This window comes from Phalacrocorax carbo, chromosome 18, assembly GCF_963921805.1.
Source record: "Phalacrocorax carbo chromosome 18, bPhaCar2.1, whole genome shotgun sequence".
Lineage (NCBI taxonomy): Eukaryota > Metazoa > Chordata > Aves > Suliformes > Phalacrocoracidae > Phalacrocorax > Phalacrocorax carbo.
The window spans coordinates 11,256,783-11,283,320 of NC_087530.1; the positions used below are offsets into that span (position 1 = coordinate 11,256,783).

The window sequence follows — 26,538 nt, forward strand, 5'->3', positions numbered from 1 at the left end:
CTGCTGCTCTTCAGAATAGCAATGGGGGGAGCTTGAATCAAATCCAGGTAACAGAGCGAGTACCTAACACCTCCTCAGCACTGCTACTCTGCCCGAGTCCAGGACTGTAACTCGGACACAGGCTGGCTCCCAGGAGAAGGATGGAAATAACAGAGGACAACCAGCTGCCTTTCCCCATTCCCTGCTGCAGCCCTGGCCAGAGCCGGTAAGACCTTCTCCAGATGACACATGGGGAGGGGAATTATTATATTTCAGAGAAAAAGGGTTGGAATAAAATGACCTTGAAGATCAGAGCATCCCAGTTGCTGTTCCCTGAATTTCTCACCCCTGCTGCTGACCTAGATGCTCCCTGATCCGAGCCAGGCAGCGGAGCGAGTAGCAACCACTCACAATTGCAGGGATGATGCCAGGCACGAAGGCCACGAGGGTGGAGGTGCCCAGGGCTCCTGGAAGCTCAGAAGCTATCCCAGAACCAGCCACTGCACGCAGGCCGCTTCCCAGTGCTGACAACTATGCTGAAGGCCAGATCTACTTGGCTAAACATGGAAGATAAAGGGGACAGGAGAGAGGTGCTTCATATTTAGAATTTCAGCTTGGGAGATGGAACTAAGTTTTCCTGGTTTTCTGCTATCAGGAAGAAATCTCTAAGAAAAATGACCACGTCCAGTTTGGACCAAAGCTGCGTGTAGCGCAAGAGGAGAAAACACTCTCAGCAGGGAGTAAAACCAAAGAGTAGAAAGCAGCAGACATGACCAGGAGAGACCCTGCAATGCAGCGCCCAGAGGCAGCGTGCCAACGGCCCAGCCTAAGCCTTGAACTAAAGCGGTTCCCACTTGCCCACACGCAATTCAACTCCAGCCACGCTCGCTCCCCAGAGCCGGGCTGGGTGTCCTGCAGAACACTCTGCCACTGGGCTTTGTCAGGTACCTGCTGCAGAGAGGCTGCAACACTGTGGGGGACAATCCTGAAGCTATTCAGCAGCGCAATCATTAACCACAGTGGTGCCAGCCCCACGAACCCAGGGCCCCAGCCTGGGGGAGAGCTCGTAACTAGATAATTTGCTGCTTCAGCATCACCTCCGGTTGGGTCAGCGCAGCCTACGCAAAGGCTGACGCCAGGCAGTCCTGCTTGGCATGAGTGCACCCTGGCACAAGACCCACCCCTCAAAAACCCTGCTGGCTCGCTCTGCGGTAGCATCGCACGCCCCTGCACCCAGTGCACTGCTACCAGGAAGCAGGAAGAGCCCTATGGCTGCTCTGCAATAAAAGCACTCAGACGCACCCAGGCAAAGCAAACACCGGAGGAACAAGCAGGCACTGGCACAGGGTCAGACTCCTGCGAACCAGCTCTGCCCTAGCGGCTGCCTTCCCCGCACCTGCACACCCGCCCCGGGGACGCTCAGTCAGCCCTGCCCATGCAGAGCCAGAGCCCCAAGAGCAGCCCCAAAACTCGAAGTGATGAACCTGTTGTGGGATCACCTGGGTTCCCTCCGTGAGCGCCCCTCCCCAAGGCTGAGGTGGTTTCAGGGGAAGAATGAAGCAGCTGTGTTTGATCCAACAGAAGGTGGAGGACAACTTATTCAGGCAAAACTAGGGGACACGTGAGTCACCACAGCTGCCTTAAGAAACCCTCTGAGCAGCTAATGAGCAGAACTGAGCACTGTGCGTAGGGAACACAGGCAGATTCAGTCCCAGGAACCATCTAAAAAGAAAAACTAAGAGCCAGTATTGGCACAGACAACACACTTGCACAGCCAGCAGGCCCTTGTCAGACCATATAGACTTTTATGGAAACAGAGAAGGCAACAGAGGTCATTTTCTTCAGAAGGAAAACATATCCCAGGAGAGCCAAGCGCACCCAAGCCCAACCAGAGAACTCTGCTCATCCTGTCTCAGCTGTGGTTCCCCCATTTCTGCCTCAGCTGCAGCTGCCAGTTGTGGAAAGGAAGAATTTTGCGCCCTTCAGCTGTGGATGTTTGCGGGGATTTGTCACTAGTCACTCAGCTGAATGCTTCACCCAGAACTGTGTCCCAAAACCAGGGTCCAACCCAAACCCATATATCTATATATTAATACTCTGCCCAGCAATCAGAGCCACATTGGGAAGAATAAGGCAGGCTTCTCAGGGAATATCTGATGGCTTCTCAGCCATCAGATTCTTGTTGCCATAGCAAAAATCACTCATTTATTTATTTATTTGCTAGGATTTGAGCAGTAAATGCATAATAGAGTTCCCAGGGAAGAAAAGCCAGGGTAAATATTGCCCAAACATAAATCTGAGTAGTCATACAGAGCTCACTTAGAAAAAAAAGTCTACCCTGTTTCAGGGGATGCAGGCTGTCAGGACCTGGTCTGCACCCAGACCAACAATGAAAAAGCCCCCATGTACAGAGAAATTAGAAATAATTATTAGTCTTTAGACTTAGAAATCATTATTAACTATTATTAGAAATAAAAATAACCAGTTTACAGAAACCAACCTGCAACATGAACAATTGAAGTCAGACGACACCTCATCTCCAAAAGCTGAGGTGGGAAAGCCTGCAAGGCTCCACAGTTAATGAAAGAGCAAACAGCCTGTGGCTTCTCACAAACCAGGGATATCTCGGTAAGTCTCAGGAGCAAATCATGGGGTTAATCTGCAACCTCAACCCCAGAAGCAATCTCTTTAGTGTGGCTTTTCTCTTCTCCTCCCATTATCACATTTGCTTCTTGGCAGATGTGGCAAAGACAAAGTGATAACATAGGGTGTTTTACACCTTTTAAAGAACCACCTCTTCAGCAATCCAAATCCTCACTTTATAACAGTAAGGGGGGAAAAAATATTGTTCTAGGCATTAAAAGAAAAAAACCCAATCACCCTTTAACTATATTCCAGCAAGGAGAGTCAGTCAGCATATTGATCCCCACCGTAGCAGCCTACAATGGGACTGAAAATGACTAAGCCCATCTCCCCTTCCCCGCAGAGCGACTGCGAACAGCTGTGCCCCAAACCCGTGGCTCTTGCAGAAGGCTGCAAGGGGCACTGCTGCTGGCCCTGCTCGGTGCGCAGAGCAGCCACATGGGATGGCAAGTCGTGAAGCACAAGCTGGAGTTCATTCCTGCCGCTGCTAACATCAACAGTACCTTCAGCACAGCCAAATCCACCCCACTGCTGCTGCAGACTAGGTAAGAGAGCAGTGGCTGCAGCATGGTGACAAGAGGGACACAGCAATTTTTCAGTAACATGCTTATGCTACCCAAGTACTTCACAAGATCCAAACAGCAGGAAGGCCCCAGGGATAAAGATTTACTCTTTTCAGGTACTAATTATCATCTAGGCATCCTCTCTCCCCAAGTAATATAATCCTGAAGTGACAAAGTTAGGAACTGCACCGACTCCCTAGGACACGCATGGGCTGCAACCATGCCGCTGGGTGTGATTTAAAGCAGCTTTTCACACCTGGTCAAATGCCTCCCTCTTTCGCAGCAACAGCAGCAGGAAGGTTTTGGCTGATATCTGCAGGAAGTGCGGTCAACAATTCAGCACGAATACAAAAGAGCTATTGATGGATATCTCTGAGAGAACAAGCATGAACAAAATCAGTGTTTTGAAGAACCTTGTGCTTCTGTGCAGTCTTACACTGAGGTTTGCTACATTTGCTGCTCTACTGGTTGACTAAAGATTTGGTCAATGAGATGAAAGCACAAGACACCTGAAAACTGCAGCATCAGGAAGCGCATCAGGAAGCCTGTTGATACAGAGCATCCCACAGAGGTTTGCAAGAAACAGCCCCACAAGCTGGGCAAGAACTCCTCAAGCACCAACAACCGTTTGGTAGGTTGGTGGAGGCTCTGCCCAGTGGAGCTCAGGATCTCTGTGAAGAGGAAGTCTCTTAGACCCTTAGAGCACAGAACAACCTCCCACCTCCACACTGCCATGGGGTGAGGGGGAAGGTCCCTGCACAGACAAATAACTGCTTCTGAGATGGAAACAGAAGGTAGAAGCAGGTATTTTAAGTTGGACAAAGATCCCCCCCAAAAAGCATACCCTGGTCTTTCCACCTGACCCAGCCTGACCAGTCTCACATATCAGCAGATTTAGTAAAAGGAGGTGGAAGAGCAGTTCACAAACTGCATACCTCTCCAGGGACCTTCATTTTTTTCACTAGCAACCTGCAGTCAATGATCTAGACAACTCCCATGGAATGCAGTTTTCTCTCTGAAACTTTTAGATATAGGATTTTTGGGAAAGTGAGCCATTTGATAGGAGTTAGCAATGAGCTTATCTACATGCCTGTACTTGTCCTGAAAACATGGTCAGGTGTCAGCCCAAATCGTTGAAGGCACAATCTCTAGATCTCTATGTGCGGCAGCCAGAAGTAGTACCCTGGGGGCTGCAGCAGCATCAGAAAATTACCAAGGCATCTGCTATCATTTGGAGAAGATAAGGAGCTTTTGTACCTCTAAAGCCTTTCCTTGACACAGGAAGAAAGGGTTTTTTCCTGATAGGTACTCCTAGGAATGGAGGGGACCTGAGGCTTGGTTCCTATATCAGATTAACCCTGTACTGCTATGGCTGAAGCAGCCCAAGTATGCCCAGAAAACTGCAGATGGCACTTCAGAAATGTACTCTTTTGTCATTTTGTACAAGAAGAAGACTTTCGGGGCACAGGAGTTGGCTGCTCCACTACAGGCTCATTTGATCTTGCTTTTCCAAGAAGTGTTTAAGAGTAACACTGAGTTTTGCTCTTCTATTAACTGCATCACAGAGCTAGTTACTGAATAGAGCTAGCAGCAATAAAGATTTACAGCAGTAGCATGTCAAGGAAGCACTGTGTTGCCAGCAAAGGAGGGGCTGCCTCCAGGATCACATCCCAGCTCCCAAGCCACAAGGCAAAACAAGAAAGTCTCCATTTACAAGGCAACCCACAAAGCCAGCTCTGTGTAATCAATATCTGAAGCACATGGTAGACAGGAGCAACGCATGGAGATTCGAAATATTAAACTCCTTGTACAAGACACTGGGAAGTTTCAAATTCCTGATGAGAAGTGACAGGGTGGGGCCAGTCCTGCAGGGCAGGCAGCTTTGTTAACTCTTCCCTTGACTGTGTCAGACAAGAAGATTCCAGCGCCAAAAACAACCACAGAGCAGTTGGAGTCCCAGTCTGACACGGTACAAAGCAACTATTCACCCAAGGATCCCTTCATTCCTTCACACATCTGCAGACAGAGGAGCCAGAGCCTTCCACAGTTTAACAAGCTATTCAAATATTACTTACTTGGCCCATAAGAATTGGACAAACCTCCCTACATATATGAAACAAATCTTATCTAAATACACAAAGAGGGCAGCCATAAACAGGACACAATTAGTGTCAAGACTTCGTATCTTTGTAAACAATGCACAAAACTCCCAAACAGCAGAGGATTCTGATTTACAGGCAACTCTGCGCATTCAATTTGTGGCTACAGTGCGGTGCAGTGCTGGGAGGTGCCACCCACAAACATTTCTGTGCTACTGAGGCTGACCAGAGCAGTCCAAACAAATACCTCTGTTTGGTGCAAATGAACAATCTCCAGCTGGAGTGGGACAGATGGAGCATCATTTCCCAGGAAATATGGGGAGGTTGGGAATTTAATTACTTCCCACCCTGGTGAGGAACTCATTCTAGACTTCAGGACCAAAAGGCTTCAGTGATGTGAACAGTGTTACCTGCACGGCAGAGTTCGTGTCTGTTGCCCTTTTTCTGTACTACGAACATGCAAAGATACTTCCTCAAAGAGGATTCACTAAGTGCAGCAAGTTCACCACGAGGCTCACAGATATGCCTTCAGACCTGCATTTTAACTAGCTGCAAGCCACACAATTTCCCTAAGCATGCAAGTGTTCTGCTGTCACAATGTCTGAGATTTTTCTTCAAATGCCTACAGAACAGCAGCTCCTTCCTGCCAAGTTCCCAAGATCATCCGAAAGGCACTTAGAAAACATCAGCACCAAGTTCCTTCAGTCCAGATTTTCCCAGGATGTTTGTGAAGTTTCTGTGTGATACAGAGGCTTCACGTGAATCCTCCTACACAAACTGTCCAAACAGTGATTATCGTTACAGCTTCATGGCATACCCACATCCCACTGCGGTCACTGGGGGGAGTCTGGGTTTGTAAATAAGGTGTTAAATTGCCCGGGTTTCACTCAGGAGGGGAGTGAGCACAACCCCCCCAGAGGTGAAGGAGATGCTGCTGCAGCAGCTCTTACCAAGATCTCCTTTACTGCCACTGAACCTGGAAACCAAACATTTTCACTTTTCCCACCATTTCCCACGTATAACACAGACAAGCAGACCTTCTGCCCGAGCCAGCCTGAGAGGGTACTTCCTCAGCACTTCTCAGGAACACTGGGACATGTACTGGAAAAAGCAGAGTGGGGAGGAAAACCCAGACAAGCTGAATACTTGAGACGAAGGGAAATTATAAACCATCTCCAATCTGGTCCACAGATAAAGGAAACCGATTAAGATAACATCAACTGTAATCCGTGTGATCAGAATTCACAGCACAAAGCACTCCAAATCTCTCAAGATGTGAGGCGGGCTGAGCCCTGGGCACATCCTAACCAGCTTCAAGGGCAGACTTGTCTCTTACTTGCATAACAGTTTCTATTTTAGTTCTTCTGTCCCGTTCCCCATGCTGCTAACAGTGGATTCTGCAAGCAGGGGACTGGAGGAAGAGAACTGGGGGGAATTTGGGAGCAGCTCAGGCTGTTGCTGCAGCACAAGGCAAAGCATGGGAACAGGGAGGCCATGGAGAACCTCAGTCGCAGAAAATTTCCCACTACAGAGATGCGATAAATATGACTCATCTGCTCTGCCAGGGGTTTAGTACAACAAAGTACTAGGACTTCAAGGAGCTGGCAGGCAGCGGGGAAACAAAAACCAACCTACTTCCCCACCAATAGCCTCAGGTGCAGCTTGTGAGGTGGTTTACAAACTATAACCACAACCAGATCCAGATTTCTAGAGTCTTCAGCCATCAATACCATAAGCTAAAGATCAGCAGAATTAGAAAAGGGCAGGGAAATTGCATTGTCTGGGTGAAACAGCCTGCTCACATCTGACAGTGGAAATCACCTCTGCAGGGGAGGGACCACGCCTGATCACCCAAGACATGTACTTTCTGAGCAGGACTTGTCACTGCTGACCTCATCTACCAAAAATTCAGTACATTCACATCTGATACGTACTACAGCCCCTCCTTAAAGGTGACAGATGCTTTTGCCTCAGCAGAGCACAGCCATGAGACAGCAAATAGAATAGGAATATGCAGCTCTTCGGGAGCTAAGTAGCAGAAATCTTTGTTCTGTCCCTTCCAAAACACACAAATAGGGGAATCTAAGTAATTTTTGCAGAAACATTTTTTCTTTCACCACCAGGTTAATTTACTTGTGTTGTGGTTAATTTATTTGTGTTATACACTGCAAAAAAATACTTCAGGCAGTCACTGGTATTTAGATTCCACACTGTGCAGACTTGCTCCAAACAGGTCTGGGCAATAGTTGGAAGTGTTCATCTCTGCCAACATCTCGAGCCTACTCCTGGTTCTCACAGGAGACCATCTCCAGCAGAACTGAACAGATGGAAAACAACAGAGCAAGAAGCTCTGCAGGTTAGACCAACAAAACTGCTACCTAATCCTGCCCATGATGAGGGATCTTGAGAATAATTTATTTAATAGTCATTTAAGTTGGCATTTGGAAGCCATATTCAGGCATCACACAGCTCAAAACATTAGAAAATGGACAATGCTACAGTCCACAAAAGCCAGACCTTTTTGAAGTTCAGCTGAAGCTGAACATCTTTGAAGACAATTTTGCAAAGAAGCAGGAAAGTATTAGACTCCCAACTGTTTGGATCCCACCAACTTTGTTCTTGTAAACCTTGTTCACACAAGGCCGCAGCTCACTTCCAGCACTCGGCAAACTGCCAACAGTGACAAGCAAAAACGATTAAAACCAACAACAAACTGACATCTGTTGGCTCTCAAGTCCTGTTACTTACAGGACTTTGGGCAGCCTGGCCAGAAGTCAACTTTCCTGCAGGATCCCCAAGAGGACAAACATACTGTGACTTGGGATGAACTGCAGGAGTGACAAGACAGAAGGAAGGAGCAGTCAGGGCAAATTCTGTACATGACCTTCAGGGCAGAGTCCAGCCTCCAGCAAGATGACAACGCAAAGCCTAAAGACAGAGAGCTACTCCTCAGGACCCCAGCTGGCACGGCAGTTTGCAGTCCTTTCCAATCACTCGCTCCAACATGCCAGTCACATGTTTCACAGAAACCCAGATTTCTATCTTGCTGACAACTTTATTGTACATTGTTCTGGCAGGTAACCAAACCAAGATTGAGTCTTGTCAGCCCAGCCGAGCTAAATTATATCCTCCGAGATCCCAAAGATCTACATCCTGCACCAAAGCTTTCCCTTCCTCCTGGGCCTGCTATCAGGCTGAAGTGTCTTTACTCCTCTGTAATAACAGAGTACGAAGACAAGCACTGAACAGAGGTCACCAACAGCGCTCTGCATCCTCTCCCCCACTCCCTGTTTAGAATAAAGGTCAGTAGGGCTCCTTGCACTCGTATGCACGTATCCTGTCCTCACCACCAGAGCTGAGAGCTCAGCCAGCCGCCTCCAGCAGCTGCCCAGCGCCCCGCTTGAAACCCAGCACCTCTGTTCCAAGCTGCAAACGTTCTCTTCATTTTCAAACTGAAGTCACAGCCCCATTGCTTTATCTGAACTAACTGTGATACCGCTTGAGAAGCCTCAAAACAGCCACAGAGTAGATGAACAGTCCTGAAGTGCACCTCAGCACCTGGAGGAGGACAAGAGCTCAAACTCCCTGCCCACACAGGCAGCCCAGTCCCTGGCACGAGCACGGCTGGGGCTCTGCCCTCTACCTGCAGATCTTAATCGTGTCCCATCATACTCATACACATTCGCCTTCACAGCCCTGAGTGAACAACTGTCCCGCGGCAGCAGCTCTAGTTGCACAAGAATCCTGGGAACCCATTTTTTTATTCTGACACAGGAACAGCATTTCTCTCTCTCCCTCATCAGCTCAAGATCCAGCTCCAACCCCAAAACAAACAGCTGCTTCACATACTTGAAGTGTCTGGAAGAAGCAATAAAGCTATTTTTCTTGAAAGGCCTTGAACACCACCAGCATCCCTCAAGCCACAGCAAAGTCCCAAGTCCTGCAGCCACTGTCAGCAGCCATGCAGCCAAGAGCATGGGGCTGGAGCTCCCCCAATGCAGCCCAGAGCAGCGCTGCAACCCACTCCCACCCTGTCCCAGCCACCCTCTCACCCTAAAAAGCCATGGAGGACGTGGACCAAGTCAGCTCTATTTTGCTGGCATCTCTACCATAGCCTGGCAATCAGCAGCCAGACAAGCAGACAGAAAAGGGAGGCCAGATTTCCTCATTTGAAGAAAAACACCATTTGCATCTCACAGAAAGATCAGTCTAACTGCCTCTCTCCCTCCTAATAAATCATTAGCTTTGACTGTAAGCACAGACACCCCCACTGATCCACAGGAACAGAACGCAGCATTTCCAGGCTGTTCATGCTACAGTTTATCTTGCCCAGATTCCTGCTGAGCATCAGCAAGTAGACGAAGCTTTCCAAGTCATCAGAAGTTTCATTAAACACCACTTTCTTGAGCCTGGAGCATACTTAAAAGACCTTCCAGCAAATCCAAGGCAAGGTTTGGAAAAGAAGATGCTCAGCAGGAGGTGGGCTCATCCAGCAGGTCTGCCTGGAGAGAATCACCCAAAAGACCCAGGTAGCTGCTCACTGAAACCAGCAACAGGTTTTATTTTGATACCCCCCAAAGAGAAAGGGACATTGGTTTTACCAAAGAACTGCAGCTTCCAGCTCACAGGAAATGTCTGCTTCTGCCCAGTTCAGGCCAAAATCAAGTTTCTGAAAACCCCGACATATCCAGAAATCAGGATGCTTAGTTTTGGCTGGTTGCCTTGGTGACACACAGCAATCTCTTGGGAAGAAACCAAGAAATGCGTCCTAATGCTGGCTCCTTCCTTTTCAGGTATTAGCACTCAGCCTTATTACCCAGAGCGAAAGCCACAAACATCCTCTAGGCTAAGAGTAAACAGAAATCTTTCCACTTGCTTCAGCATCCCTGGCTACAAAGCCAAACTCCACACTTGCCACCCCTAGCAGGAAGGGAACTGAAAGAAAACCTGGTGTTTCTCCCACTACATTGCCACATTTAATTTTACCCAGAAACTTCTGTGTCTACTACTTGTCCTTAAGCTGGATTTTATTTTCTGAAGTGTCCCAGTTTGTGTCAGCCTCCTGAGCTCTACAATGTAACAGGCGGTTCCTCCTTTGCCCTTTAATATCTCTCTTCTCAGAAACGAGATCTTTGTGCAAGTTCTTATGCAGGACATCCCCCACCTACAATTCTTAGTGAACGCCATTAGTTGTATACGCATCTTGCGGCATTTAGCACACTTCATCTCCAGAGGGCCTGCAGAGTGGGATTGTTAATGCTATTAAGTGGATAAGAACATAGGCAGAGAAGCTACATGACCTGCCCAATGTCACACCAATCCAAGACTGAACAGACAAAACAGTTGTTAACCAATTTCAAAGACTCATATGGTATTTTAGGTTGGGAAAGGACCTCCAGGGGTCTCCAGCCCCAACTCCTGCTCCAAGCAGGTCTGACCTGATCAGTAGCTCAAGGCTCCCCCAGGCAAGCTTCAAACAGCTCCAAGGATGGAGATGCCACTACTTCTCTGGGTTCCTGTTCCAGTGTTTGACCAACCTTCAACAATTCAGTCGCTGCACTAGCCTTGTCCTCGTCTCTCCCCTCCTTTTTGCACTGTTACAGACAGCTTCCACTGCGCACCATTTAATTGGTTTTGCTTACTTGAAGCTTTCTTCTTTTACCAGCAAGGCTGCTGCCCCAACAGGACCACACTGCAGAGAAATCCGCTCCTCTGGCTGCATAAGCCAGGCTTATCTAAGAGTGTCTGTCCTGAAGGTTTCCTCTGTATTTTCTGCTCCGTCCTAAAAGTACCCATAACTGTTGTCTTGATACTTTTACCATTTATACCACACACCTGATTTGCTGTAAATCCAATTAATACCCCAAACTGAACAGAGCAGAGCCAAGAAAACAGCTGGAATGAGTGCAAGCCATCAAGTATTTAAGCAGCAGAACAATTTCAGTCTGACCAAGCATTTCCCTGTAAGAGGACAAGGAAAGACTGCAGGAGCACCAAGCAAGAATCAACACTCCTGCTTATTTGCTTATTCTGGATCTCATTGCCCTTATGCTCCAGATCTGCTACCTGCATTAGTCATGATCAAATTAATACAGACTGCATGCTCTTATGAAGGACTTTGATGACGTTAAGCCACAAGAAACAGCAGACACTACCTCCTTTCTAAATGAGGTGCATCCTAGTCAAAGGATTTCCTCAAATTATAATGCTTAGTGCCTCAGGCACCCACATGGATTCAGTCCATCAAATACTTGGTCGAATTTAGGTAACGGAATATCAAACAACTTCCTGCTATGGAAAAACATGTCACATTGCAGACCTAGAAATCGGGGTTTGCCACCTCAGTGTGCTGCCTTTAGAGCCAAGCAATTCATGCCTACTCCTTCGGCACAGCAAAATAACCCGCTCTTTCAGCATGACTGTCTTTATCACATCCAGATGCATTTCACCAAGCCGTACAATGGTTAATTCTCAATTTAAGGCTCACAAGGATCCAATTTAGATCCCAAGTAGTGAGAAAACCTGGCATTCACTCTGAAGACACTTGGAACAATCAACATCTTGTGGATCTTCAGAAATGTAGCTACACATCCAGAAGGAGCAGCCAGGTGGTATAATCCTATCAAGGGGAGTTAAGTTGCTGCTGATCTCTTTCTGCCTAATAAAGACCTAATTCCTGAGCCTCTGTCAACAGATCACTAATGCGGGGAAGACACCAATGCCATGCTGCCCGCTGTACTGTGTCACAAGCTGGGCAGTAACCCCAGGGAGCTCAACATGTCCAACACCCGCCAGACACAACCAGCAGAGCTAGAGAGGGGGCAAGTCCGCAGCCGTTCAAACCACGTAACTCACCGCGATTCTCTCAATACATGAAATATTTTACTTTCCATTATCATACCTCCAAGAAGCGACTGTGGGAAAGGCCCTGCAGTTATTACAGGTCATATCCCACCCTCATCTACTTGGTAGAACAGCACCCAGTGCCCCTCCCTGAGGGTAAGCCTCTGGCTCTCAAAACGACCAGAACACCGCCCATCTTCCCAATTGGTGCTTCATGGAAAGACTAGCCAGAAGTAGCACCGAGCTACTTTCAGCCTGCCTGTTCAGTGCAGAGGCACCCCAGGCAGTTTTACCTTCTTGCGGCGGGAGCCTGACTTGCTCATGCAGGACCTCTCCAGGCACAGGTACCCCCCAATCACTTCGATCTCATTCACCATGGGGTAGCGCTTTTTATGGGACATCCCTGCTTGGGGCCCATCAGCGTTCTCCATAGCTTTGCCTTTTCCTTTGCTCTCCTCCTCCTCCTCCTCTTCCTCCCGCTGCGGCCTTCCACTGGCATCAGCGAGAGTCTGCAGCCCTGAGGTAACGGGCTTCCTTTTGGGCACAACAGTGAAGGTGCTGCCTCCCCTCTGGTGGGGGGCAGAGTGGGGTCTGTAGAGGGGCACAGACGAAAACTCCATCTCCGAGTCTGGGCCAGCTCCTCCAGGGTGATCCACCAAGCTCCCTGTCCTTGCAGCCACACCAGCCCTGGGAGAAAGCTCCCCGCTGTCCGGCTCCACAATGTCATCAATGTAAGTCACAGGTACCAATGGATCCAGAGGCGCCGGTGGGGAAGCAACAGGCTCTTCCTGCTCCGGGGCGGAAGCCCTTGGGGGCTCCTTCGGTGCCTTCTCCTCCAAGGATGGTGGCGGTGGCCCCGGCCTGGCGCTCTGGGCCAGGGACAGACCCGGGCCGCCCTCCCGGCGGGGCACAAAAAGGAAGGAATTGCGAGAATTCAGGCGCAGCTTGGCCAAGGCCTGGGCCTGCAGGTCATGGGCTGGGATGGCGGCCAGGTCAGGCTTGGGGGCTGGGTGGATTTCAAAGGAGCCCCTGGCCCGGGGGGCAGAGGCGGAGAGCGGCTGGGTGGAGCCCGTGGCACTGGGGGCCAGACTGGCACTGGGTGGGGGTGACACGGCCGCTTCGGCCTCCCCTGGCTTTGGCCTCCTGGCATTGGCTCTGGCTTGGGAAGCGCTGGCGGATGGCACTGGCGGCCCCTTGGGCAGCGTGGGACGGCCGGCAGGGACAGCGCCGGGCTCGGGGATGCGGCTGCCGGGGGGCAGCCCCCGGGGGGTGACAGTGAAAGAGTTGGAGCCAATCTTATGGAGAAAGCAGTTGGTCTGGGGGGCTGCGGCCTTTGGGGTGGCAGGGACCGCCTGCGGGGCTGCGGCCCGGGGTGGAGCTGGGGCTGCCTGGGGCGCTGCGGGTTGGGGGGGTCCAGCCTTGGGGGGGGCTGGGGCTGCCTGGGAGGCTGCGGGTTGGGGGGGGCCAGCCCGGGGGGGAGCCGGGGCTGCCACAGGGGCCGTGGGCTGGGGGGTGCGAGCCCGAGGGGGAGCCGGGACCGGCTGAGGGGGGGCAGCGGGCTGCAGGACAGCAGGCTGGGGAGCGGCCGGCACCGCTGGGGGGGTGGCGGCCCGGGGGGGAGCCGGCAGCGGAGATCCCGGTCCCACCTTCGGGGCCGAGGCCCGGGGAGAGCCCGGCACGGCCGGAGAAGGGGGCGGCCCGGCCCGGGGGGAGCCCGGCACGGCCGGAGAAGGGGGCGGCCCGGCCCGGGGGGAGCCCGGCACGGCCGGAGAAGGGGGCGGCCCGGCCCGGGGGGAGCCCGGCACGGCCGGAGAAGGAGGCGGCCCGGCCCGGGGGGAGCCCGGCACGGCCGGAGAAGGAGGCGGCCCGGCCCGGGGGGAGCCCGGCACGGCCGGAGAAGGAGGAGGAGGCGGCGCAGTCGCCCCGCCTGGCACGGCGCCGGGCCCGGGCCCGGTCAGCGCCTCCCCGCCGCGGCGTCGGCGGCCCCGCGGCCGCTGCCCGAACTTCTCCAGGAGGCGGCTGACGGTGCCCGGCTCGGCCGCCTCGGGCGGCTCCGGCAGCTCGGCCGCCTCGTAGATGACGACCTGGTCAGCGCGGATCTCAGCGAGGGAGGCGCCTCGGCGGGCCAGCAGCTCCCGCAGCGGGTCGGGACGCCGCGGCGGGGACGAGGCGGCGGCGGCGGCGGCCGGGTCCCGGCGGCGGCCGGGCAGCGCGTCCCCCTCGGCGAAGCAGGCGGCGGCGTCGGGCTGGGACTCGATGATGAGGATGTTGTCGGCGCGGATGGTGCGGATGCCGGGCACGGCGCTGTACAGCTCCAGCAGCTGCTGCAGCGGCCGCGCCGCCCCGGGGCCGGCGCCCGGGCCGTGCCCGGGCAGCCCCTGCCGCAGCCGCCGCCGCTCGCTCTCCAGCCGCATGAAGGGGTTCTCTCGGAGCGGGCCGAGGCTCTCCGCCACCACCAGCCGCTCCCCCGCCGGCGGCTCGGGCTCGCCGCCGGCCGCCCCGGCCAGTTTGGCCCGCTTCCTTTCCAGGATCTCCCGCTTCCAGGCGGGCTGCGCCCGCGGCCCGGCCCCGAGCGGCGGCTCCGCGCTGCTCATGGCGGCGGCAGAAGGAGCACTGCCCTGCCCCGCCGCCGCCTCCGCGCGCCGCACCTGAGCCGGCCCCGCCGCCGGCCGCGGCGCCGCCCTCGGCGGGGCGGGGCGGGGCGGGGCGGGCTCCCTGAGGGGGCGGCCGGCGGCTCCCTGAGGGGGCGGCCGGTGGCGGAGATCCGCGGCCGCGGGGACGTGGCAGGCGCGGCCCGGCGCGGAGAGCCCCTCGGGGGGCGCTGGAAGCAGTTGGGCTTTGGTGCGGGTGCCCGGAGGGACGGGGAACGGGGTCCCTGCCCGCCCACACGCAGCTCCCGGGCGCTGGGGTGCCGGGTTGGGGGGCAGAGCTGGGGCAGGCCTGGGGGTCTCCAGCCTGCCAGGAGCAATCGTGACCGACCCTGCCCAAAACACCCTGCTCTGCTCCTTCCCTGCTGTCCATTTAGCATCCCGGACCAGCCTCCGTGGTGCCAGCCGAGGACAGGAGCCAGAAACGTCTTTTGGGGCCACCCCGCCTTCAGCTCGGCCACAGTCTGAGGAAGAGCAGGTGTCTGGGCATGGTGGGCACAGAATAAGCCCTTGGCACCAGAGGAGTGTCTTACGGGGCCCTCAGAGGACCATTTTAAGGAGAGCTCTGGAGGAGACAAGTCGGGGTTTCCACGACACACGGCAGCAGCGTGGGGAAACGTTTTTCCCACAGGCTTTGCTGTTTGGCAGTGGTTGCTTCTTGGGCACAAAACCATGGGGAAAAGTGCTGGCACGGCTTTATTTCCAGGCAATGCCTGTTATCAGCCACCAGCAGGTTTCTTCGGGAAGTGTGTGCAATCAGGAAAAGATCGCACAACAGCTCAGGACTTTCCATGCCGCCGATAACGCTGTGTGCTGTAATCCTCAGCCCGGGAGGCGCTGGGGGCACGGCACGCCGTGACGTAAATAACCTTTGGCCAGAACTTGCCGAGGCCCCAGCCTGCCCAGGAGATGCAGGGCCGCACCCCGGCATGCTGGGCTGCTTCGATGTGAGCCACTTCACCCTGCTCCAGCCAGGCTGCTGAAAACACACCATATCCTGCTGATAAGGTTCTTACCTTTGCACTCCCGTGCCAAAGCAGAGCAATTGCACCTTCCTCACAGGACACACGGAAATGATACTACTGAAAATAGTATTTTGTTGCCAAAGCTGCCTGTGTGCCTGGAGCGGTGCAATGCACAGATGGGCTGTCTGCCCCAAGGAGCTGCTCTGCTGCGAGCTGGAAAACCAGAGCTAGATGGAAGGAGGCAGCTCTTCTGTGCTTCATCTTAAATAACACAAGGGTGATTTAAGGTTTACACATGACCCACTGTACTCGGCCAAAGCACGGGTCCACGATGCACATCCCACATCCTGGTCCTCGCCGGGTCCCGCGGTGGGTGCCCGGGGTTGGATAAAGACCGGGCAAGCGGGTAGTGACATTTTCCCGCCTCTGGTGACTCATGGCTCAGGCACGTACAGAGCCAACAATGTGCCTTTGTACTCTGGGGATCTCAATGGATTTCTCTTTCGTGGTCTTGTCTGGTTGGCTTTTGAGCCTGTGTAAAGCCCATAAATCCTGAAATAATGAATCCCACAGTTCATCTGCACCTGGTGCAAAGAAAAACGCCTCCTTTTGCAGGGACTGAACCTGACATCTGCCAGTTTCACTACACGCCTGCCTGACTTTACAACAAAAAAAATAAATCCAGCCATTATTCATCTCCGCCCCTGCCAGTCAAGATTTGAGAGCCTTCTATCATTTCTGTCAACCGTTTCTTTCCTAGGCTGAGCCAGGGAAACAGTATTAAGGACTGGAGAGTGAACCTTGGCTGGCGAGTGAGTGCTTTGGAGCTAATCCCGGTGTTGCTGTATTTAGACCCATGGCTAACTCAAGTACTGCCCGAGTGCTGTTACTAAGAGGCTCCTGTGAATCCCACACAGCTCACGTTTTGGCACGAAAACTAATGCTTGATTACAAAACCCAGGTGTGACGATGGCAGGGGACAGGGCCCGGAGTGTGTGATGGCAGAGTGCCACCACATAGCACACGCGTGAGTCCCCGGTGCCCCAGCATAGCTGATGTGGCCGCGGAGCCCCAACGGGTTGCGGCGTGTACGGCAGGGCAGTACCAGACCTGGTACACGCTGCTGGCAACGGTAGGATCTGCCGGGACAACCCCAAGTACAGGTGACAAGGGAACAGGGAAAGTGCAGGGCCCAGCAGGACTCAGAAACACGTGAGTTCACCTTAAACCCCCGCGAGACATTTCAGTTCCTTGCCCTTTTACAGGGCGGAGCAAAACCCTGCCAGCAGAGCTCCCGCTCTGGGTTTATGTCCATCACACCACCATATGTAACAGAGCGCAAAGGGAGAGGGAAGAAGGCGGTAGGTAAAAATAATCCATTGTACTTGGGCTTCTGCAATAAATTTGACTTTGTACTGTACAACACTGGTTTAAAAACAGGGCGGTGCTGACAGGGAATGGTTCTAGGATAAAGACCATCTTTCTGGCCAGCAGGTACTTGGGGCACCACTGGTTCTGGGGGGGCCTTGGGCAGGACAGTGGCCTGGCCCCTGGCCAGAAGCAGTCTGCAGAGGTGGTGGTAAGGGGTTAAAACAGACCTGTCATCTGTCACACTGCTGAGATGGATGCTGCACATCCCACCCCGCTGCGGTGGCACACGCAGAAGAATGTCTCCAAATGGGGAGGATGCAGAAATGAAGGCTGAGAGATCCCAGTGCTGAAGGAAGAGCTTAAATGACAGCGCTGTGCAGCCTGTTTTGCTCTGCCTCTGCGCTCAGAGGGGCTGCAGTTGCCACATTTAATGGAAGAGGAACATGCAGGTGACAGCACTGGAGCTAAAGGGGGAATTTGCAGCTGGGAGTTCAAGCCAAACCTGCTCACTTTGGAAATTAAGTCAAACAGACCTGCGACAAAGACAGTGGCTTATGGGAATTCAATGCCTTCTGCCCTGCAGGGGATGTGCTTTATTTTGGAGCTGGTCTGTTTTCCCCAGAGGGATTGTCAGGCCTTTAGCCTCCTTTGAATTTCTCCAGGGCTCTGTTTCTCAGTTTGTAGGATGGTGCTCAGCAGTTGCCCTTCCCAGGAAAAGGTGTCATGCTTAATGCTCTGTAAGTTCCTTAGTGATCCAGACAGTGCTGGAACTGTGAATCACCCCATAATATCCCCACCACTGGATTTGCCTCTCTCAGATGGTCCCTTGTTTAAAGCATCAGGAGTTTTTGCCTTTCTCCCCTTTCAGCTGCCCTGTGCCATGCGACTCCTGGGCGCAGCGCTCATCCAGGCCTCTCGCACCTACTGGGATCCGCTCTTGAGTTCTCAGCATTTCCCTGGCTGCTGCCATTCAGAGATGCCCAGCGCCTGCATCTCCCTCACCTGCCAGCACAGCAAAGCATCTGCCAAGTGGCATTTCCTGGGTCTATAAACTCAGCCAGAGAAAACAACAACAACAAAAAAACCCAAACGAGAGAAAACCTGCTTTCCCAGAAATGTCTCTTTTTATTAAATCACATCTTAAAACCTAGAAACATTAATGTATTTGAAACCTGGTTATCATACACGAAGCAGCAGATAGTCTCAGAGAAACATGTTAACACAGGCAGCAGAGATGGCAGATGACTCCTGCGTCACGGCCAGGTTTGCCCCCTGCCTGGGCAGCAGGCAGCCAGCCAGAAACCGCCTCGAAAACCGGGGAGAGTGCTTTGGAGTAACTTTCTTCTGACTCTTCCAAGGAGCCAGCCTGCTGGTCCAGGGCCCACTGAGCACTCGGAGCTTATAATCTTTGTTTTCAAAACTCTCTGTTAACTTTAAGACAGTTTTGGCCCCAAAGCAGCATGTCTCACATTGAGCTCTCAAACCCAGAGGCTCTCCTGGGCTGTTTCAAGCTCCTTATGCATCTGTTCTGCCTTCAGCTTCCCGCTGAGGTGGGTGAGCAGAAGAGGGACCCGCCTGCTCGCCCACACCGCGGGCGGGTACGTGCAGACCCAGCCTCGCCTGGGCAGCACGGACGGACGCAGCAATGGCACCCTGCTCTGGAGTTTGGCTGTGAAAGGAGCAGGGCGCTGTCGGCTCCCTCTGAACTGAGAGTAAAGGCAGAATCAGACAGTGTTTTATCGTCACATGGTTTGTCTAATGGCTGATTATTATTTACACTTGGGTGGTTTGGGGATTTCCCCCCATTATTTTGACAACTAAGCTTCTTTCTTTTTCTCATTTGGATGAAAGTAACTTTCTCAAATGTCTTGGAATACCAGATATAACCTATCCTCCTCCACACTACCAGATCCATTTTCAAAGCCTGCACCATTAGCCTTCCCGTTTGTTACTCGGGTGTTTGGTTTTCTTTTCAGAAGACCGATGGTGCCGCCCTCGCTAGCAGCTCTGCAGCAGCAAAGGGAGGGCTCGCAGCTGGGCACAGGAGCTGGAAATGAAAACTGGTGCCTGAACTCCGAGGGGAAACAGTAAAGACCCTAAAAGCGCATTGCCTCCCCGCCCTGTGAGACCTTGGTTTTTGCTGCGCTGTGGCTCGATATCACAACTGAAGTCACCCCAGTCCCAGGAAAAGAACAACAGGAAAAACACAGTAGAAAAACTACAGCCCCTTCTTGCTCATTTGGGTACGACTCCAGCCTGGTTTCCTGAGATGGGGAACACCAAACTCAGTTTCTTCAGTCATCGCTGCCTTAACACCTAGCAAAATCAATGCCCTCAGATATATGGTGTGAATTTGGGGTTGTCCTGTGCAGGGGAAGGAGATGGACCTGATGATCCTTGTGGGTCCCTTCCAACTCAGGACACACTATGATTCTAAAATAATGTCTCATTTAGCACAGGGGGTAGAGCAAGTGCAGGGGAGCAGGATCCATACTCAAAGGGCCTTGCTTGGCTACACACATTTGCAATGTTTTGGGGGCATTTCAAATGTAAGGGCAAAGACACCCGTCCCTGAACTCCCAGCTCTGCACCAGCTCCAAGTTAACAGGACATTGTAAGGGGCACTATATCGCTACAACTGAGTTTTAGCACTAAAAAAGTAAATAAATTTTAAAAAATCTAATAACCCCACACCTTCTACTGAAGCCTTTTGAATATCACTGACGTGCATCCATGCTGGACCTGAGCCAGGGGCCAGGGTGACCGTGGCAGTGAGCAGTCCTTGGCCGGCTGCCGCAGACTCCTCAGCACCCCTGCAGTTCCAGTCTCACGGGTAAGAATTGTTCCCCACGTACAACTCAACACGTCCCCTGCACGGCCCCAGGAGGAAAATGCCACTCAGACACGCAGAAACCCCACGGACACCCCGGAGCAGGGCAGGGGCTGCGCCTGTCGGTTACTGCTGTACGTGCTCGGTGAATCAGAGGGGCTGCCCCGTGACACGGGATGAAGGCTTGGCTCTGTCGGCTGCTTCAGGCTCTCGGTGAAGGCGTTCACTTTGCTCAAGGCTTAGCAACGCAGGTGGAGAGGTGCCTCTTGCCAAAGGTTTGCAGGGCCATTTACTGCTGTGATTAATCACCAGTTCATTTGGACGGTGAGATAAGGAAGAAAGGCTGGAGTGCCAATTAACTAAATATAGCCTGCCTCTCCGCTATCGCTATCATAATGTAAGACAACCCTTGACGGGTCTTATCTGTCCTTATATACGCCAGTTTTAAAGATATTCTAAAAGCAATACAATCATGTGAAAAACTTTTAGGCTGTATTAGTTCTTTACAATTTACTAAATGTTTATGGAAAAATTCAATTTCGCTTCCCTTCAGATGGATTCTTCACATTTAATGTCCATAATGTTTATTCCTTCCAGTTTTTCACAGAGTGGCAGGATGTTGGGCTGACTTTATTTCCGATTCAAAGCAGCTACTGGTTCCCATCACCCTTCGATAGCTCATGCACCACGCTGGCGAGAGCTTGCACGCTGGCATTTTAGGCAGAGACTGCAATCTCTGGTATCTTTCTACTAATTCTGCTGTTGACACAGCAGGATTACCTGGGAGTAACAATGACCACAATCAGGTTCATGGTCATTAAACCACCCATTTACTCACTCCACTTGAGTATACGATATTAGCAGGCTGACTTGTCATCAAGACCATAACAGTTTCCAGATTACTTTGGCTTGTGTTTCCACAACTGAGAATTAAAAAACACTCCCATGAGATGCAGAAAGCCACAGGTACTCTGTGATCAGTGGGACAAAATACAGGATCACAAACAACTTTTTACAGATGGTGTGGAAAATGACATCACCGCTCGATATCCCCTGGGAGGATACCTGCGTGGCACCCTTCAGGAAGGGCTCTCTGCATCATCAGCTCCAGGGAACGTCATGGCAAAGCCCAGAGCACAGAGCAATTCAGCTTAATGTGTACCTGCAAATCTGTCCCCTGACACTGGCAGCGTGGCCCGATCGCTCGAGGAAGGATGACACGACGCAGCGCGTTCTCTGATGCATGGTTCTGGCAACACATGCCAATGACCAAGGGCCCCGGAAGGATTTTATTTTTTTAATTGTACAGTAACATACCTTATCCTGGACCAATACATTAATAATATATAAGCGTGACTCTTAAACTGGGTTTTAATGGTTGAATGTTTACACTTACACCAAGAGAGCAGAGCAAACCTGTCGTTCTACCTCCTGTCTGGGCCAGAATTAAGGACACGCTCCCATTTCCAGAACCCCCCAGGCTGGGCTGCTTAAAACCAGCATTTTCCATTCTTTCAACTAACCCCACTTATGTTGCCTGAAGGTGACGAAGCAGTGTTTGCAGTCACTCTGCCAGCAGAGCCTTGGGAACAGGAACTCCCAGCCACAGGTCACTAACGCAGCCACGTCCGAAACAACAGCATCTATTTGTGAAGTGGATGCATGCCAGGAGCCAGAGAGACACTAACACAGCATGGACGACAACAATAACGCTGCCCTGCCGGGGCAATCGAGGGGGAGCAGCTCCCCCAGACCACGGGAAAGAGCCTGTGTGTGAAGAGACAACATGAACACACGTACTCGTGTACTCCAGAAGCTCCAGGAGCAGGAAACCTGTGCTGAGCTGCAGGCAACAAGTCCAGGCTGAGAAACGAAGAACAAATTCAACTCCAGAGTCCCCTCACAGAGGCGCGGAGCCCCCGACGGGTGGTGGCTCGGGCGGCTCTCGAGGCACTCAGAGGCAGAAGCAGTGGGATCCCATGGGTGCGCACAGCATAGTCCTCACACGGGGCAGGATGAGCTGGCCGGTTGCCTTTTGCAGTCAGATGTTTTGCTAGACCTACAAAGATTTTTCTCGGTTTTGGTTGGGTTTTTTTTTTTTTTAAAAAATGCAGGAAGGGATTATCTGCTAACTCATCCGTTTCCCATCCCAGGCCTGGAGGTCAGCTGCAAAGGGATGAGAAGTACAAAAAGCTGTATCTCAATTTTTTACCTATTTCTATGTCACTCAGGTAACTGAATTTTCTTCTTCCCTTTCCTTCCCAGCCAAATGAGATGAAAAGAGAAAAAGCCTCTCTGGAAAACACTGTATAAGAAAAGTGCCACATCTAAAAATATGACACACACACACACGCCCCTCCCCAGTCCACCTCCCTAAACCTCTAACAGCTGAGTGAATGTGCTCTGCAGGCACCAAGCTGCTGGGGGCAGCTCCCAGCACATGAGCCAGGCTGAGGAGCAGCAGGCGGGACAGCTGATGCACTTGCTGCCCACCCTTCTCCTCTCCTGGAGGTGAAAGTCCCAGCCCAGGCCATAACCCAACCAGCAGAGCTCTCTGCTGACGTTCACGAGGCCAGGTAAGGGATTTGAGGTGACATCCAATACTGCCTCACAGCAAGAGCAGCAGGAACTCCCATGCGTGGCTGGGGTGAACGGCCAGCGCTGGCACCAAATTCAGCTACCCCAGTTTAATCTGCTGCTCTCCAGGGTTAACCAGGCGTCCCTCCTGCCCTTGCTAAAAGCAAACCCAGACCACAGAGGAGCTGCAGTAGCGGTTCCCCGTGGTGGGGCTGAGCGTGACGGTGCGACAGGGCTGCTGATCCTCTGACGGAGCAGGCGGGGACGGGAGCTCAGCCGCACCGTAAACTGCTCACTCGAATTACCCTCGTTAGAGGTGAGCTCCACCAAGCCAATTCCGACAGCCGTTACCGACTGCACGTGAACAAACTGGTTTCAGGGCTTCAGACAGACACACCCCAAGAGCAGGTAGCTGAAGGCTGGAAGAAGCAGACTGCAGCGGAACAAACCGTCCTGTGCGCTCAGGAGCCACAGCCCCCCCCGGCAGAGTGCCCTGTGGGCGAGCTGTGCCCTGCGGGCGCTGCCCGGGCCTGCCCTCATCACCCCCCAGAGAAGATGCTGCAGGGGCGCTCGGCCGCTGCGGAGGGGGCGTCCTGCTGCGACCGTGCTGCACGCTGGCGGCAAGGGCACGCCCGGAGGTCATCCTTTACAGGCTGGGCCAACCGAGGAAGTTACAGACGCTACTTTTAACTCTAAAGTTTAAATAATTTTAATTTTTTTTTTTTTTTTGCACCCTAGCCTCTGCTGATCCCTTCCTTTCCCAGCAGCCACTTGAAAAATTCAACCAGTTAAAAAGGGGAAGAAATTTGTTTTCCTCTTTCAGAAATGGTTAACTTCAGTGACGCTATTCGCACACAGGACTTCAAACATCAAAACCCTATTGTCTTTCCAGTCACAGCTTTTAGAGTATTTCATCTCTTTAGTCAAATGAACGCTACAAAGGAAATAATATGCTCATGTCATAAACATCACAAACTATGAGGAATATAGATCTTTGGAAAAGAGTAATGCATTCATCGTTTGTCATTATACTATACTACAGTCAACTGCACCAGTAAAACAGTCCATAATGTTCATTCAAACATACATCTTCCTACAGAAGTTACGCAACTGTACAATCTACCTTTCTACTTCGCACCCCTAGTTCTACAAGTGGTCAATGAGGATAGATATACAATAGTTCTACAGAGAAATCACTGAAGTGGATACATAAACGGGCCCTTTCGGAGTTAAATAATATTTTCAATAGTTCCACAATGCTACATTCATGCTACCAAGTTCACTGAATTGGGATTGTACTTTAGAGAAGAGAAAGGAAGAACAGTTTGTCTCCAGTTAGGAGCATAACCGTGGGAGGTAAACGGGTCAGAAAGGGAGAGAGTTTTGTGTCAGCATTTTAATCCTGCCACTACCATTTCCTTCTCCAAATAACACATGACTTGGTGCTTTCATCACACCTACAGCTCCCACCTTTCACAAGCACAGCTGGCAGAAGCTACCGTGCTAAATAATAAGAGAACGGGCATAAATTTTGTTTTCTTTTTTGTATCTGGCACGTTCTTCCAAAAGCTACAGACTGGTGCCTATTATCCCCTTCACCACAAGCCTGGTAAACACGGCCGAGTCAAGAGGCTAAGAGTCCAGCCAGGATGACACGTAGCCACCAAACCTCCCGAGGTCAGGCCAGCTCAGCAGGGCGGCTTCCCAACGGCTCCGAACCAGAGCGGGAGGCAACAGCCCTGACCTATTTGGTTCAGTATGTTGCTTTCAATGACTTTAAACCATCTCTCTCCACCTATTCCTCTCCTTACTTACTATATGTACATCATTTCTTCAAAAGCTTTATTTTAAAACTGCTTTAAATGTACAGGGTTCAGCAGTTCTAGCCAGAGGCCTGCTCCCCCAAATTACAACCACAGATATGTCACGGGGGAAGGATTACTCTACAGATCAGAAAAACTAGTTCTTTTTGTAAGTATGTAAAAGAAGATTTGTACATATATTTTCCCTCACTTCACAATCAACTAATTTTCAATACCAGGAAGTCAGGAAACAAAGGTAATCCTTCCCTGTTACTTCTCCAGTGTATTTCAATTATAAAAGAAATAACTTGTATCACTTCCCAGAGCTGCCAGAGTGACCTACGCAGACTGTAAATAGTATTTATCCTCTGAACAGGAAAGTAGAAGATGAGAAACACCCTTCCCAACACAAAAAGCAGGCCCCCGACCTAAACAAACAAAAGGTAAATATATTCCAAAATATATCCTCAAATACCATGTACAAATCTGGGTTCTCAAACCACGGCTGCTCTGACAAAGCTCTGGGTTTACTCTGTCCTACGCAGGAAGGGACGTGAGCAGCGCAGACCAATAAACAGGTCTTTTTAGCATCGGAAAAGAGGTGGTTTCTGCACAAACAACTGGCAATCAAGTGAACATAGGGAAGATTCAAACTCATGCTACAAACCCGTGCTCTATTCCTCCAGAAGCATTTCCTCCGAATGCCTCAGTGAACAGTCTCCTTGGAGGGTTTCTAATGGTCATGTAACCGTGCTGCTCTTCACAGCAGACTAGAAAGAGAACTCGGCTCTCGACACAGCAAAACACTGGCATGAACAAGTAATTACCATGGCTATTAATTTCTAATTCATTTTTATACCGTAGCGAACCTGACGGAGTTTTCTCAGCCAGGTACCATATTTCTAACCTAAAGTATTTCAGCAAAACTAAAGTCCCATAGTTTTGCAAGCAGCAAAATAGAAAGTAACAAAGTTGTGTCTAATTGGAGGAGAAATATACATTCGTGAGAGCACGTACAATTAGTGCAACACAGCTACTCTGGAAGTAACGAACCAAACCGAATTAATCAATGCAGCAGACATGCAGGGTCTGCCAAGTTATGTTAAAACCATGTTTGCTGGTGATTAAATATGTCTACAGAAGATATATTACCATTTTGAATATATTTTCAAGCAGACCAAAAATACCTCATCTATTGGTTACTGGTGTGTTATTTTTAACTAATTAAATATTGGGAGGGATTTTACCCCTCTCGCTATAAAAATTGCACTTATTTTCTATTAAACAAAACAAAAGTTAGATTTCAATTCTATACTCCAGTATATATTCACATTGAAACTGGATCATCTTGATCTAAGCTTGCAGGAGTAGGTGTAGCAGTCCTTGCTCTCCGAGATCCCCAGCACAGAAGGTCCCATCAGAACAAACCCCTCCTTATTCTGTGCTCTGGTCACTTCTTCATTGTAGTGCACGGGTAATGGATTTTATTTTTTGTAAGAAAACCTGAGCTTCAAAAGTCTTTAAAAGGACCTGGAATCAAATCTGGCCCATTCTGACCCAAAACAGCTCAGTTCTGCAAGGAACTCCATCCTGTCCTCATTTCACACAGCTCCTCCTGAGACACCACGGCTCTGACCTGAGGCGAGTGAGGTGTCAAACCCTTTCCCTCCAGTCTCTCTTGACCCAGGAGACTCCTCCCGACACACTTCTGAGGGCTCCTCCTTCCCTCCCTTTAGCACTGCTGCCTCCTATAGGGCTTTGAAGGGCTCCCTGTGCCAATAAAAAAGTCTCTCTGCAATAAGCATGACTTCTTGGACACCGGTCATCAAACTTCCTCTTGCAAAGTCTTCTCCAGCTCATAAAATGTCATCGTAATCCAATAGTTTAGAGTGCTGGCGGGTCTTCCAGAGGCGGTAAAGGCGGAAGTCAAAGTAAGTCTCAATCATTTGCTTACCTAGGAGAAGCGAGACGAAGCAGAGGGGTTACACCCTGCAGCACAAGGGAGAGATGTGAGAGGCGGCAGCAGCAAAAAGACCCCAACCCACTTACAGGCAGGGGCGCAGGAGAACCCATCCATGTGCCTCATTTGGAAAATACCGACAGCCAGGGCATGTGAAGGGACCCGAGAGAAGCAAAACGTCTTTTTAGATCTCACCAAACCATGAAAGGCCCCTTAATGATCCCTTGGCAGAGTTTAACCACAGGGGCGGGAACTGAA

General features: G+C 51.3%; 2 protein-coding genes across 7 annotated transcripts in view; both read right to left on the minus strand.

The window, feature by feature from the left end:
• The window catches only part of TPRN (taperin), a 21,142-nt gene extending 6,345 nt beyond the window's left edge, over positions 1-14,797 (minus strand). For both annotated transcript variants that reach the window (XM_064469014.1, XM_064469013.1), the window contains exon 1: positions 12,421-14,797. In XM_064469014.1, the coding sequence (XP_064325084.1) occupies positions 12,421-14,721 (2,301 nt within the window). In that variant the 5' untranslated portion in view covers positions 14,722-14,797. The remainder of the gene's footprint in view (positions 1-12,420) is intronic.
• A 3,423-nt stretch (positions 14,798-18,220) lies between these two features.
• Positions 18,221-26,538, minus strand: part of NSMF (NMDA receptor synaptonuclear signaling and neuronal migration factor) — a 51,852-nt gene continuing 43,534 nt past the window's right edge. For all 5 annotated transcript variants that reach the window (XM_064468436.1, XM_064468432.1, XM_064468435.1 and 2 more), the window contains one exon: positions 18,221-26,274. In XM_064468436.1, the coding sequence (XP_064324506.1) occupies positions 26,177-26,274 (98 nt within the window). In that variant the 3' untranslated portion in view covers positions 18,221-26,176. The remainder of the gene's footprint in view (positions 26,275-26,538) is intronic.